Source organism: Squalius cephalus, assembly GCF_949319135.1.
Source record: "Squalius cephalus genome assembly, chromosome: 2".
In the NCBI taxonomy this organism is placed as follows: Eukaryota; Metazoa; Chordata; class Actinopteri; order Cypriniformes; family Leuciscidae; genus Squalius; species Squalius cephalus.
This window is the reverse complement of record NC_137123.1, coordinates 49062409-49077582: the sequence shown is the minus strand read 5'-3', so window position 1 is coordinate 49077582 and position 15174 is coordinate 49062409. Positions and strand designations below refer to the sequence as shown.

The following is a 15174-nucleotide window of genomic DNA, read 5'->3' as shown; positions in this document are numbered from 1 at the left end:
GCATTTATTTGATCAAATAATACAGTAAAACAGTGACATTATGAAATAATACAATTTAAATATATTTTTAAATGTTATTTCTATTTTTGACAATCCAGCAAATAAACAATTATATTTACAGTATTGTCAAAATATGTGAATGTTTAACATGTCACACAAAAACTTTGACCTAAAATGCCTTTTCATCCTAGAGTTTATCGTGACCTATAAGTTACATTATCTCCAACTGTCTGAAATTTGAAAAACTTGATTCTGATTGGTCAATCGCAGCATTCTGAGACAGTGGCTAAACTCTATAGCTGACAGTTTTTTGGTTAATCCGGTACTATATGTGTCAGCACATTCTTTGAGTGGAAATGAGAAAATGTGGACCTTTGCTAAGGGGCAGCTGACTGTAGTATAGTCAGAGTGAAGGGTGGATAATGATGTACCTTTGGTGTGGGGCAGTTTTTGGAGAGATGGCCAGTCTTTCTGCAGTTGTGACACGTGATGGATTTTTCTGTGTAGTAACGGTTTGAGAAGCGGTTTGAAACACGCCTCGGGCCAACCCCTTTATTATGGATCTGAGCCTACAAACACACACACACAAAATGGTAATTACCTCCTATCAAAGACAATCCTTAAAAATAACAATTATTTTCGGTTTTAAAAAGTAACTGTAAAAGTATGTTATAAAATACCAGTAATATCTATTTATCATGATCATTTTTTAACAAAAATGTAACATTACCCATTTATCCTTTTCTGATACAGTCCAGGTTTGTATATTCCCTCCATCATTTCCATGTTCTACGAAAAAAAGAGATCAGTACATGAGAAAAACAAACTCAAGCCATTGACATGGAATTAAATAAAACTTCAATAAGAGATTGTATGCGATTATGTGTGTGCGTGTCTATAGTACAAGAGGCCCACTCCCCTAATTTGACCTTTTTTTAAGATCATTCTCAAGAGACAGAGAGACAGTTACTACAGCAATACACAGCTGCACGTCAACACACACAGCTTTAAAAATGACACACGCACACACATGTTTGTTTCACTATATTAGTGAGGACACTGCATAGACTTCCATTGATGTTATATCAAGTTAATGATATTTTCTATGGCTTAATCCAACCCCTAAACGTAACCCTCACTAGTCAGTTGTCATAATATTTCACTATATAAGCGAAGACATTTGGCCCTCACACGCATTGCCAAACCTGTACATAGATGCATGAAGTCACCAAAAAACAACAACAACTGAAAACTCCATAGTAGAGTACAAAGTAATGAAAATAAACAAAACAAATCTCTGGGAAGTGACCAGAGCTGACAAGGGCCATTAAACTATTGATGCTACAAAAACTGATGCTAGTTTAGCATGTCACATTGACTGTACTGAAAAATGATACTGATTCATGAAACAAAATTCTAATTTTCACAGACAAAAATATACATTGAGGCACATTTATTCAAACTAATAAAAATCATTATGAAAATAAACCTTATACGTTCATTAACTTGTGTGTGTGCTTTTTAAATCTACGCGCACAACACGTCGCAACAATGCCCCCAAAACATCCCTGAGGACCCCAAGTACAATAAACAGGAAACATTTCCTTTAATCCTGATGCCCCCCTTCTGTCTCTCTCTCACACACACACACACACACACACACACACACACACACACACACACACACACACACACACACACACACACACACACACACACACACCTCCGTGTCTACGTGGGGGAAATGCCTCGTCAGTCACGGCCCAGCAATCACACAAAGCCAGAGAAAGGAGGACCTCACTATGGTAATCCTGCCAGGCCTATTCACAATGACAAACACACACACCAAAGATACTATAATGTGCTTCTCATATGAATATTAGGAAATATTTTCATAAATCCACCTAGTTTTTACCTCAGATCGGCTTTATACATAAATAAAAGTGTGGGGAGTTTCTCCAATTGGCATCTACACACATTCTACACCACCACCAGGGAGGGCGCTAGAGAGTAAGCCATAATCAACATCACAAAAAACCTTTCGCTTACCATACAGCGAGACTGAGATGGAGGGATGAAAAGTAGAGCAAGGGAGGGGGGAATAGCGGAATAGCGACAGATGCTACTTGTACGTCTCATAGGTATGCTAATTAACATAGAACCAACAAATAAAAATAAGAGGTGTGCGCGCAGGGTGCAACTTCATCAGTGTGTGTGTGTTTTAATGAATTCCAGCTGACTAATAGTCTGAGAGAGAAGAAAGCTGGCGTGCGCCCGGCCACCATCGTTGGGTCCACGGAGAACAAAACGGATGTGTAGGAGAAACTAATTAACCATGAACACAAGCTCCCATTAGACAGAAAGAGACTGAGATACTATTCTGAGTTTAAGAGTACTCTGTGTGTAGGGAACAGGCCATGTGAAGGCGTATCTCAAAACACAAACTGTCTGGGACTCTCGAGTGCTTCCTCTCACAGCTGAATCACAGTCCTGAACTAAACGGCTACTAAAACTTGTTAATGGGATCCTCATTGGAAAATGCATTTAGCCAGTTCAGAAGCAAACATAAAGCCACAAAAAATACCACAGTGAATAAAACTACCATTCAAAATGTTGTGGATGAAGATTTGCTTCATGTTTGTGACAGAAGTCTCTTATGCTCACTCTTATGCATTTATTTGATCAAAATACAGTAAATACATTTAAAATAATAATAATTGTTTTCTATTTGAATATGATTTACAATGTTATGTATTCCTGTGATGGCAAAGCAACATTTTCAACATCATTACGTCTTCAGTGTCACATGATCCTTCAGAAATCATTCTAATATGCTGATTTGATGCTCAAGAAACATATTCATGTTGAAAACAGTTGTGCTGCCTAATATTTGTGTGGACATCGTGATGTATTTGTTTTCAGGATTCTCTGATAAATAGAAAGTTCAAGAGGACACCTTTTATTTAAAGCAGATTTTTTTGTATCATTTTAAATGTCTGTCACTGTAAATGCATTTAATGTCTCGCTGAATAAAAGTATTAATTTATAAAAAATAAAACTATTTCACAAATAATTACAAAGAAGTTTTAAGTATCACATTGAATGAAACGTGAAATTGCAAAGTAGAAAACGTCATTTTTTTCTTTTTCTTGTAAAATGTATTCCAATAATCTTTCTTAACTTCAAAAATATATATATTTTTTACAGTGGTGTATTGGAATTTCTTATGTGTGCAGAAACAGAGGATTATGATTCATCATAAACTAATGACATGATCTAATGAATCATTTATAGATTTGGGCAGGCTGTATGTTCAAACTCTGTGATCCAATCAGTATTGGCACGTCGCTTTCCTGTGGCTTTAGGCAGGGGTGTTCTCTGAACTCTTGAAGGGACACTGTCCTGCAGAGTTTTGCTGCAACTTGCCTCTGCAATTTTCTAGTATGCTTAGTAAGACGGTAGACCTTGATTAGCTGGTTCAGGTATGTTTAATCGGGGCCGGAGCTAAACTTTGCAGGACAGTGGCCCTCCATGAGCAGGATTGGACACCCCTGCTTTAGAGCCACGTGGCATTTAGCTTGGTAGCCAACAAATATGGCAGTTTTTTAAATTGCATACTTCTAGAGTGTCTTGTGGCAGCCAGCCAAGAGCCTTTGAGATGAATAAGAATGCTAACAGATCATTTTCTCTAGGAATTATATGGACTTCTTTAGGCTGATGTGTGAAATACCACCATTGTAGTCTCACAGAGTCAGACTTCTGACTATTGGTATCCAATTCGGTCTACTTTGTTGCTTATAGCTTGCTATATTTGCATGCACTATGCATTGAAGGAATTTGAGGCTACCACCATTGAGCAAGGCACTTGTAATGAGACATATTTCCAAATGAAGTAGAATATTCAATGAGAACATAAAAGTAAGGTGGGACTTTGGCTGATCATTAAAAATTGGGGTTCAATACCATAATGGAGTTAGACCTTGATGTCAGTTTGCAATCAATAGTGGAAACACTGCCAGCATCTTTTTGACCCAAATATGGAAGCTGAAGGTAGGGGTGTGCAATATTTATCGTCTACAATAACATCGTAATTGTTGTTTTAATGAAATGCGAGGTGACATTTTCACGTATGTCACTCACTTTGCAAAAAGCAAACAGAAACACGTCTTGAGCATTCACTGCGTGATAAAGCCTATTAGAATGTAGTTAGAATGCCCCAATAATTCAAGTTATGAGGGCAAAAAATATGAGTTTTTTATATTGATGCTAACATTGATAGTGACATCACACAAGCAAGAAATCCATTTTCCTGAATATGATATTGATTTTATACAACAGTTCAACAAACAAGAAGTTAAAACTGAGTGAGTTACATTTTAGACACAACATTGTCTGTTTTTGCTCTCGAAAAAAAGCCGTAGCAGAAAATTGTGCAACACTGTGCTTTCACTGTTTCTTCGAATAAAAAATAAAGACATTTTTAATAAAACCTGACAGATCCGCCCTTCCATTAAGACATCTTTTGAACTTCTCTCTTGCCATATTTGTGCACTATGCATGTGCGTTAATCAATGTTCATACATGAATAAAAGCTTAAATTAAATCTATTGAAACATGAAGGTTTTGGGGCAATGGACAGAAATCTGGTCCGTTAAAAATAGCTTTCTTTGTGTTTTGAAGATGAATTTAAGTCTCATGAGTTTGGAATGACATGAGGGTGAGCAACTGATGACAGAATTTTCATTTTTGGGTGAACTAATCCTTTAAGTAAGTAAAGGAGGTCAATTTTGATTTCATGCTGACTTAAACCTTGGGTTACATGCAGGTGGACTGTACCTGTAAGTGTACTGTAAATCATGTTAGCTAAATAACTACTTGCTTCAAAAGGAATTTTCTAAAGTTATTTGGATAGATCTGTTGTCTTATCACAAAACGAATCTGAAAAGAATCTAAAAAAAACCCTCCAGTGTTTGTATAGGCAGCACATAGCATCCCCTACTGAACCAGTGACACAAGTATCAATCCTGAGCAACTCTCTCCGCACTCGTCTCCCTTAACAACCTCCCTCAAGTGTAACCATTCAGCCTTCTCCAGCACAGGGAGGGGGAACATGGGACTGAACCCTGAAAAAGCTGATCAAAGCCTCAAGCAGGCCCCGCCGTTAACCAGTTTTGGGGGATGCAGGCCCTTTGTGCCGTGCTGTTGACTTCTGCCACTGGGCTGGTGGAGGGGACAAAGAGAGCGGAAGAGAGGCCAGCAGTCAGATTAACACAGCCATACATAACAATGGAGCCCGAGTGTGGGCGACCCCATGTACCTTTGTGTGTGAGGGTGTACGTTTAAGTGAAGGAGAGAGGGAAGGGAGAAGTTGCTCATGTTCAGCCCTACTTTTGGTTCTTACTGCAGGGCTCAACAATATAGATGGTCTGATGGCACAGGATCAGTGTTAGTGTTTTTGGGATAGCTCATAGAACCATCACTTGACCTATTTGGCTAACGTGTACTACTGTTCAAATGGTTCATTCTTTTATTCAACAAGAATGCAATCATTTGATCAATAGTGACAGTAAAGACTGTTACATTATTACCAAAAATACCCATTTAAAAAAAAATAAAAAAAATTCCACCAGTCCTGAAAGTCATGGTTTCTACAAAAAAATATTAGGCAGCACAACTGTTTTCAACATGAATGAATGAAATTATTTTTTTGATCTCCAAATCAGCATATTATAATTATTTCTGAAGGATCATGTGACATTGAAGACTGGAGTAATGATGCTGAAAATTCAGCTTTACAGTCACAGGAATAAATAACATTTTTAAATATATTTTAAACTGTCATAATATTTCAGTTTTTACTGTATTTTTGATCAAATAAATACAGCCTTGATGAGCACGAGACTTCTTACAAAAACATACTTTTGAATAACATTGTAGATGAGGTTTTATAAAAAATCTGAAAATGACTGGCAATAGCCTAAGTATTACACAAATCAATAATATTTTACAAACTATGCAACACTTTTTTTGTCTGTTTGAATTCATAGCCATCAGAGCAAGTTTAGTATAATTTCCAGCTAATAAATAAAATATAACTATATAATGCTTCACAAAAAAAAAAAAAAAAAAAAAAAGCCTCAATTTTTGTGATAAAACCAGTCAAAATGTTGGCAGGGCAGATAAAAACCTGATATACTGGCCTGTCCGGGGCAGCCAAAAAAATAAATAAAATAAAAATCCTTGTTTAGCCTTGACTAAATCAGTGATTCCCAAAATCAAAAGGAGTCTGTTGTCTCTTGTCAATAGAGAAGCAATATATGAAGCACGGTTTTCACAGAACTCACCAAGCAACTTTATGTTGGGCACCACAGCAAATCCACGTGACCGACTTGAACCTGCTGTGAAATTTGTGTGTGGAAATCTTTCGGCCCATGCGAAATTCCTGATTGTGTGGATTTTGCCCGAAAACGTAACAGCACGTATGGTCTGTATTTAATACTTTAAAAAAATCTATGCATAGCCACATTTCTGCTATTTTCTTTTTTTTTTTTTTTGTCTTTTCCATATAACCCTTCTTAAAGACTTCCACAGCATTATTTAAGTGACTTTTTTCCCACACTGGTTTAATCTATTTCAGATAAACCCGCCTCTAAATGGCACGCAAAACGAACTGTGGCTGGTTGCTTTCTCTCCCTGTCTAAGTGGGCGTTTCTTGGCCAGAATAAGCAGCAATGTGGACCAGACCTTTTGCCATTTAGTCAAAGGTCTGGCTACGCGAGACTGGCGATAGAGAGAAAGGTAGATGCCCCACAGAAGGGCAGACATGGGGGGTCAGTGGCCCTCACAGAACCCCTGACAAATACTTGACATGGACCACGGAGCAAATGCATTACGTCCCTATTCACCCTGCCTGGAGCAGACCTTAATCCAATCAAAGAGTGATCAAACACAAACACACACACACACAGCGTTCGCGGCTGCTTGACCAAAGGCATGTCTTTCTCTCTTCCTGGCCTGCCATTCTCCTGTTCCTGCACTTCCTTCATCAGCTAGGCTAAATAATCTCCTTGCTCATTCTAATTTCCTGTTGGAATCCATCCCTCCAAAACGCTTTCATACCTTCTGCGCAGCCCTTTCACTCTCTTCATTATTTTTATGACCTTTTTTGCCATTTTTATGGAAATGATAGTAGAGAGAGAACAGGAAATGAATGGGGGAATGAGAATAAGAAATGTTGCGAGCTGGATTCAAACACTCATAACCCATACAAGCACCATCCGCTAAGCCACAACTCCATCCTCCATGTTCCTTCATGGCTTTCTTTATTCAACAACGTTGCCTTTGTACCAGAAATGCCTGATTTACATCCACACGGGCAATTAAACTCTACTTGACAGAGGAGACGGAAGGCAGAATTCAAATGAGTGGTGCAGTGAAATGCATCATGGTCTGTGAACAGACCACAGTGAGTTAGGTGAGCAGTGGTGAATGTGAGTGTGAAAACCAAACAGTGTGTAACAACGGCACACTTCAAAGACAAAATACACACACAAGGGTACCTCAGTACAAGAGACTGGAGATACGCGTGCTTACAAACATACTCGCTAGCGTTTCACACTCGACTTAATTCAAGCATCCGGTTGGATCACAAACAGACCATGTTGGAAGAGAGGACCAGGACATGAAATCAAGCAGAAAGAGACAGACATGTTGAGACAGAGATGAAATGAGAGAGATAGACAGAGAGATCTCCCTCTCGGTCAATACATCATGTAGCCTACAGGTCGATTATGGATTACAGTGGCACATTTCATTTCATTTCATGCTCAGTCTTCATGTTTGCGGCACTGCTGTGGAGCCTTGCAACATGGATTACACTGATATCTCTATTGCACACATACACACAACTTTAGCACCAAAAACCACCTGAATATGAACACGCAACCAGTTTTATTGCAGTCTGTTGCTGCCATCATTGTTTTTAAAAGGGATAGCTCACCCAAATCTGAATTCTGTCATTTACTCACTCCATGTCATTTCAAACTTTCATGCAGCGATTTTATTAGAGAAACACAAAAGTAGAATATATTTAAGAATCATTACGCAACCCTTGCCATAGAAGAACCTTTCACAGTGATCAAGAGCTTTCAAAAAAAGACTGTGAAAGAACTAAAAATAAAAGTTATTTTTTGGCATCAATAGGGGCTTTCGCACCGGAGGAACCTTTTCATAGTTCCTAGAACTATTGGCGGAAGAAGCCGCTTTTTGAACTAGGAACGATTTTAGTTCTAGGAACTCCTTTTGGTTCCGCAAAGAAGCTTTACATTGGGAAAAAAAAAAGGTTCTTTATAGTGGAAAAAGTTTTTCATATTATGTAAATCTTCACACAATGAAAACATTGGGTCTCATGCATGCGTACGCAAATCTGCGTATGAATGTTTTCACAAACAAATCATGATTCACTAAAAAACTTTCTTACTAAAATTTGTTCTAAATTTATGAAAAATGTAGGAACAACTGAAACCACACGTACGCAAAAATCACTTTCTCTGTGCAGCCTTATAACTGTGTTAAGTTATATTTCATCTTAACACGACATCTTATATTATTTATATAAAATTATACAATAAAATAAATAAATAATTTCATCATATACAGTGAAAGAGAAAAACTGCATTATAGCTTCAGCTGCGAGGTTTCTCTGAATAACGCAGATTTACGCGCATGTACAGCTGGCTAATGAGAGGTCTATAAAAGGTGTTTATAGTGTTTGAACTGGTTATGAGAATGACACAATTGACACGTCTACAGAGAGAGGCATGTTGACGAGAGTGACGAAAGGCTGTAATGTCACCAATACAACTGTAAAACAACTTTAAATCATTTTTCACCCATGATGACTTGGAATATGCTGGAACAAGTCTATATGGCCGCTTTTATTTTAAATCAGCAAAGATGTTTGGAACAACAAAACGGTTAATTTTTGGAAGGATTAATAGATAAATAACTATGAATAATGACAGAATTGGCAGATGAAGTTTGATACAAGATTTTACAACTTCATTATATATAAATTTGGGTTTGCGTTTGCTTAGATCTTCAGCATTTTTGAAAAACCTCCATACAAATTCCTCATACAGATCTTTAAAAGATCATAAAACTATACGGGTTGGTTTTAGTTTTCCAGATGAACCATCGCTACGAACAGTCAGGCCTGGCACCAGAGGCCCTGAGGGCCCATGGACATCCCTGTGCCCCCACCAAGCCACGATTTTAACCGATTAGGACAAAAGTATGTGAAAACAATGGAAGTCCTCATTTGGACAGCCAGGCAAACACATGATAATGAAGATGTACAGTAAGGATACCCCCAAGTCTGCCAAACAATCTGACTATCAGCTCATATTACACCAACTCTGCAGGTACAAAATGACACTGTGGCATGTGGCCAAATCGGTGCCCCTACCCACCATTCGGCATGGCACACAGTACGTGCTGCCACGCTCCTGGCATTCCTGACTTCTCATTTAAAGGGGGAGGTGGGGCAGGTGGCCAAACCTGTCTGTCAACGTGCCGTTGCCTCTTGCAACCCAGAGGGGGCCCAATTACTGCCCAGCGGGGCGCGGTATGGCAACAGCATGGCAACCACACGGCAACCATACGCTCCAATCAGAGTGGCAGACGGGTAAGTGACAGGAGATAAGGTAAGAGAGTCACATGGGATTAAGAAAAGCACACGCACACACTCAACACGACTCTTTGTACTTGGTAATCTGATGTCAAGTTAATGAAAAAACAAAAACAAAGCCTTCAACCATAAAAAAAAAAATACTAATACAGTTCATCCAGTTCACCAAATTTAATTCTGCCATTATTTCCTCACCCTCATGTCGTTCCAAACTCGTATGACTTCCCAATCCTCCATGGAACATAAAAGGAATAATTCTGAAAAATGTTGAAGCTGCTGTGACCAGAGGCTTGCCAAACTCCAAAATGGACTAAAACAGAAATCTTAACATCTATATTCCCAACTTAACTATATTCTACATCATAGCTCTAAAATCTCATTCACGTTATTAATAACTCAATATTTTCTGTGAATAAAAAAGTTTTTCCCTGTTTTGGTCTATTCCTAACACAAAGATATCAGCTTCAGAAACTTCTGAACTTTGTGTTTTTAATTATATTTATTTATTATTATAATTAAAATCATTAGAGTAAGTTTAATAAGTTAATGTGGTATAATAAGGTTTGTGATGATTTTGTAATAATATTTAGAAGCTTGATAGCCTCTGGTAACTGTAAACTGTAAAACCTTTTGATCAGGAACAGCTTAAATTGAAAAAAAAATAGGAAGTTATTCGTCATGATCATGCAAACTAAAGTTTACATTTATCAGAGGCTATCAAGCTTCTAAATATTACACAAAACCACCACAAACTTTATTATACTTATTATACCACACTAATTTATTAAACATATAATTATTTTAAAAGGCAGATAAAGGCACACCTTTAAAGGCATACCTTGGATTATTATATTTATAGGAGGTTATGCATAGATGGTTGTAATGTTGAATATACGCTTAAGTGTGTTGTTTTTGGACCCTGGTTTGTTATTGAGAGTATTTTTAATGTTTTTGTGTGTAAAAATGTTTTTAAGTGTTGTGTGGACCCCAGGACGACTAGTGGTGCTCTTGGACATAGCTAAAGGGGGATCCAAATAAATAAACAATAGACAAGACATTATGCACAGAATTGTTATGCACTACAACTACAAGATTTTTAATGCCAGTTGTATATATATATATCGGTATATTAAATGTGTATGAACTCTTAATTTAACATCCATTTTCAAGATAAAATCATTAGTCTGAATCCAATAAAAGACATGTAAAAATGAATTTAACAACAAATAATGATGCAAATTACAAATACTTGATGTAACGTGCACTGGCAATCAGACTACACTCGCACTGATAGAAACAGCTTGTGCGCACATGTAGTCTCGCTCAGTCACTCGTCACAGCGCTAGTCTGTGACAAACCTGCTTTAAAAGCCCACCAGAGAAATATGTCTACAGCTTGCCCTGTCATACAAATGATAACAGGGGAATTTTCTCATGTTACTCAAACATGAAGAAAATCCTAAAGAAGGGAAACAAGTCATAAATACTACTGATTTGATAGTATTTAGATGCTGAACTTGTCATTACTTGTTTTCTAGTGTCACAATGTTCTATATATATATATTCCAAGACATGTATTTCAAACGTAAATTGTCTGTAATTTTACAGTGTGGTGCATTTTCTTGGAGCAAATGGTTTGATGTTTGTAAAAGCATGGTAAAAAAAATTAATATTCGGATCACAATCAGCTGACTTAAGCTTTATAATATTGTCTAGCTTCTCAAAATAGCAGTATCAACCTTACATTTCTTGATCAGTGCACCACTATATGTTGTGTATGAATGTATCCTATATCCAAAAGACTCTCCCTGTAGAGTCTCCACAGCTTGCAGTGTGTTTTAAAGAACGTTTTTTAATTGATATTGACCCTGGAAACATGCCTATCACAAACACAACAAGCAGACTTAATATTCCAAACCTTTAGTTTTCCTTTCCAATCCACATACATGTACACACAAACACGCGAGAAGGAAAAATGAAATACTTAATAAAACCACTAGCTTGCGACTTCAATTTCATTCTGATGAAAATTCTCCTCTGGGAGTGTTTTTCTATCAAGCTGAGGGGCAGATCGACTTTTCATGATTGTTATTATATGAAAAGAGATAAACACCATCATTAATCGGCTACATTCCCTTTCCCTTATCGCTGTGATAGAAGGAGAGGAGGGCTTTTCTTCCTCCCATCCAACCCACACTGTAATTAGGCCTCCCTTTCATTCACTCACTCACTAAAACGTGAACGCGCACACACAGGCACACACAAGGGATGCGGGAGACAGCCGTGTTCAGCAAATTAAAAATTTGTCATTAAGTGGAATTTACCATAATGCTGTTTTATCTTCCAGCGGTTGGGTGGGGGTGCTGATGAAGTGTGTGTGTGTTTGTGTGTATGTTATGGGTCTGGGGTGTTAGGGGGTGTGTGGGCAGTGGGGCTTCTGTAAATTGAAAAAGCAGAATAATCCTGCCCTTTCTATCGCCCTCTTCAGTCACACACACACACACACACAGCAAATCCATAGCCATTGGGGTAATTAAATAATAGCGCTTTAAGATTCTAATTTGTTTTTTTTTTCTTTTCTGTCTGTAGCCATCATTGGACTTCAGGAAAGGTGGAAACAATATAGGATGGATATAAAACAGGTGGGAACCAAAGACACACACACACACACACATGGACATTAAATATAGCTACACAAATTAGATTAGGAAACAAAGCTGCCATTATTAAAAACGATATCTCTCAGTCTGGAATTATAATGAAAGACAATAGGAATTATTTCTACTGTTCCCCAAAGAGACCCGGGGAAAAGTCCACGGGGGTGTGTGTGTGTGGGGGGGGGGGGTGTATGGGAGGACTGCACTGTTCAGCTCGGACAACCTGGAATAAAATATGAGTTTGGGTGGGGTTCAGTTACACTAGATTGACGGCAGGCAGCACGTGTAAAAATAACCGCTGCATTGAAACAAACACTACAAATGTGGCGTTTCCATATACGGAGCATCAAGGAATACTTTAATAAAAAAAAAAAATCGAAATCCCCTGTTGGTAAACAAGAAGCAAAAATAGGAAAAACTACACTTAGTTCCCTACAAAGCTACAGAGCAGTTGACTAGTCTATGGAGGAACTGAACTAAACTAAACTAAGTGATGATAAAACAATATGGCGAGATACTCCCCTTAAAAATCTGGGCCATAATTCCAGAATAGTATCCACAATTTATTTGTAGTAAGACCATAATAGCCACAGGTGTATTTATTAAATTTTTTTAAAAAAATTAAAAACATGCCAAATTCAACTTGAAATGGTTAAACTAACTCAACCAAACAAAAAAAGTGTTGACAAAATCCCCTTACAATGAAAGTCTATGGAGAAACACTGTTTGCCCCTTAGACTTGCACTGTAAGTGCGTGACTGTCAACATTCTCATTAGTTTGCTTATTATTGTAATTATTTGATTTTTGGTATTTTCCGTGCATTGACTGTAGAACATTAAATTGATCAAATATGTAAATATTATTTTAAAAACAATACTGATTTTATTATGAGAAATAGTGGGTTAAATTGTAAAAAAGTAGATTCTTTCAGTTCCCTAACATATTTAGTATGAATTAGTGAGAACATTTCTGTCAAAATACCATTATTTAGTGTTACTGTAATAAAACCAAGGCAAATTCTCTAAAGGGTGATTTCGGTTTCATTCCTATAGCTTAGCGTTACTAATAAACGCAGACTGAGACGATATGTCTAATTTTTAAACAGTCACATTAAATTCCATCAAACAAAAAGATTAAAATAAAGGCTGAGAGATGTCAGGCGCAGAGGCGAAGGGAAGGGGAAAGACAGATGGTGGGGCTATGGCTGGGTGAAAGAGGGGTGAAGGGGGGGGCAAAGGAAGCGACAGAGAAAGAGAGAGAAGGTGTAACGAGAGGGTTTGCCTGTCCATCTTCACCTCACTCTCTTCCCCAGGGCATTCCTCCCTTTCCTTCTTGCTCATTCTCCCGCTCGTAATTCTCATTTATCGGGTCTTCCCTTGCTATTCCGAGCTCTTGTTTATTCATTCTGTTGGTTCGCCCATTTCAGCTGGAATAGTCTGCTCCGTTACAGTCCGACTATGCAGATTAACAAGAGGCTTTTGTTTGAAGTTGTTTTTATTTAGCAGCATTAAATGTTCAGTTAAATTTCACAGTATATACATCAATTTACAGTGATGATTAATGCATATTTAAATTGAAAGGATAGAATGGTTTGCATAAGATGACAGACAGGGCTGGATTTACTCCTCAGAAACCATTCATCTCTCCACCCATCCATCCATCCATCTCTCACTCTAGTCATCCCTCCATCTGACTTTGTTTATCTCAGCCTTTGACAGGTAATAACATCCAAAAGAGAACCCAACTGACAAGCCCATTTGAATGTGCGTTTAATATGATAACGATAGACTGGGTCAAGTCCTCAGACCTTACCTGACATCACAGCATCCTGCTCTCGCTCCTCTATTCAGCCCTCCAATGGAAACTCTACCCAAGTCTTTGAAATATGAAGTTTCTGAATATAAAAAGGTGATGAAGCCTACAGTGTGTGTGTGTGTGTGTGTGTGTGTGTGTGTGTGTGTATGTATGTGTGTGTGTGTGTGTGTGTGTGTGTGGGAGGGGGGGGTATTTTTTTTACTTTAACATTTAATATACAGTGGGTCATCCATCAAATACTCAAATGAATCTTAATTTAAATGGTTACTACAGCTTCTTAACGGGGTATAGAATAGAAAATCCCCCCTTTAGATACCTAGGGTCCAATGAAATTAATAAAAATAAATTCCCCAAATTCAGAGTTTTTCTTTTTTTTCTGGAATCCGTTTTAAGCATTTAATTGAATTTTAATCATCAAAACGCATGTATATTAAATACAATTTTTAGCAATTTAACAATTTAGTAAAGTTTTATCAATAAAAGGCCCTATAAAATGTTTTTCACAAGTTTAGTTTTAATTTTTATATATTTAGAAGTAATTTACTTCTATTATATTTACAAGTTCACACTTGTAGTTCGGTTCAATTAGTGTTCAGATTTGCATTTTTATCACCGAACCTAAAGGCACACTCTCAGAAAAAAAGGTACAAAAGCTGTCGCCTTTTCAAAAGGTACACCTTTGTACCTAAAAAGTGCATTTTAGTCTCTCAAAGGTACATATTGGTACCAAAAGTGTACATATTGGTACCAAAAGTGTACAAATTGGTACCTAAATGGTACATATTAGAACCCTTTTGAAGGGTACTGTCCCAGTGACAGATTTTGTACCTTTTTTTCTGAGAGTGATAGGGATACATTCACAACATGATCGGTCGGCTTTTATGGCGTATTGCCTATTTTGAGACGGAACTTACCTAACAATGCCGTGTGCTGGGATAAATGCGCTCAGTGTATGTGCGTAGTCTGCATATGATGGCATTTTGACCAGCTGAGAACTTGAGAAGAGCTTAAAAA

At 37.6% G+C, this 15174-nt stretch overlaps 1 protein-coding gene across 1 annotated transcript in view; it reads right to left on the bottom strand.

The window, feature by feature from the left end:
• zcchc7 (zinc finger, CCHC domain containing 7) overlaps positions 1–15174 on the bottom strand; it is a 53849-nt gene that overhangs the window by 20057 nt on the left and 18618 nt on the right. Inside the window, exons 3-4 of the mRNA XM_079864772.1 lie at positions 731–789; positions 432–569 (exon numbers count right to left, since the gene is read on the bottom strand). Coding sequence (XP_079720898.1) covers positions 432–569; positions 731–789 — 197 coding nt within the window. The remainder of the gene's footprint in view (positions 1–431; positions 570–730; positions 790–15174) is intronic.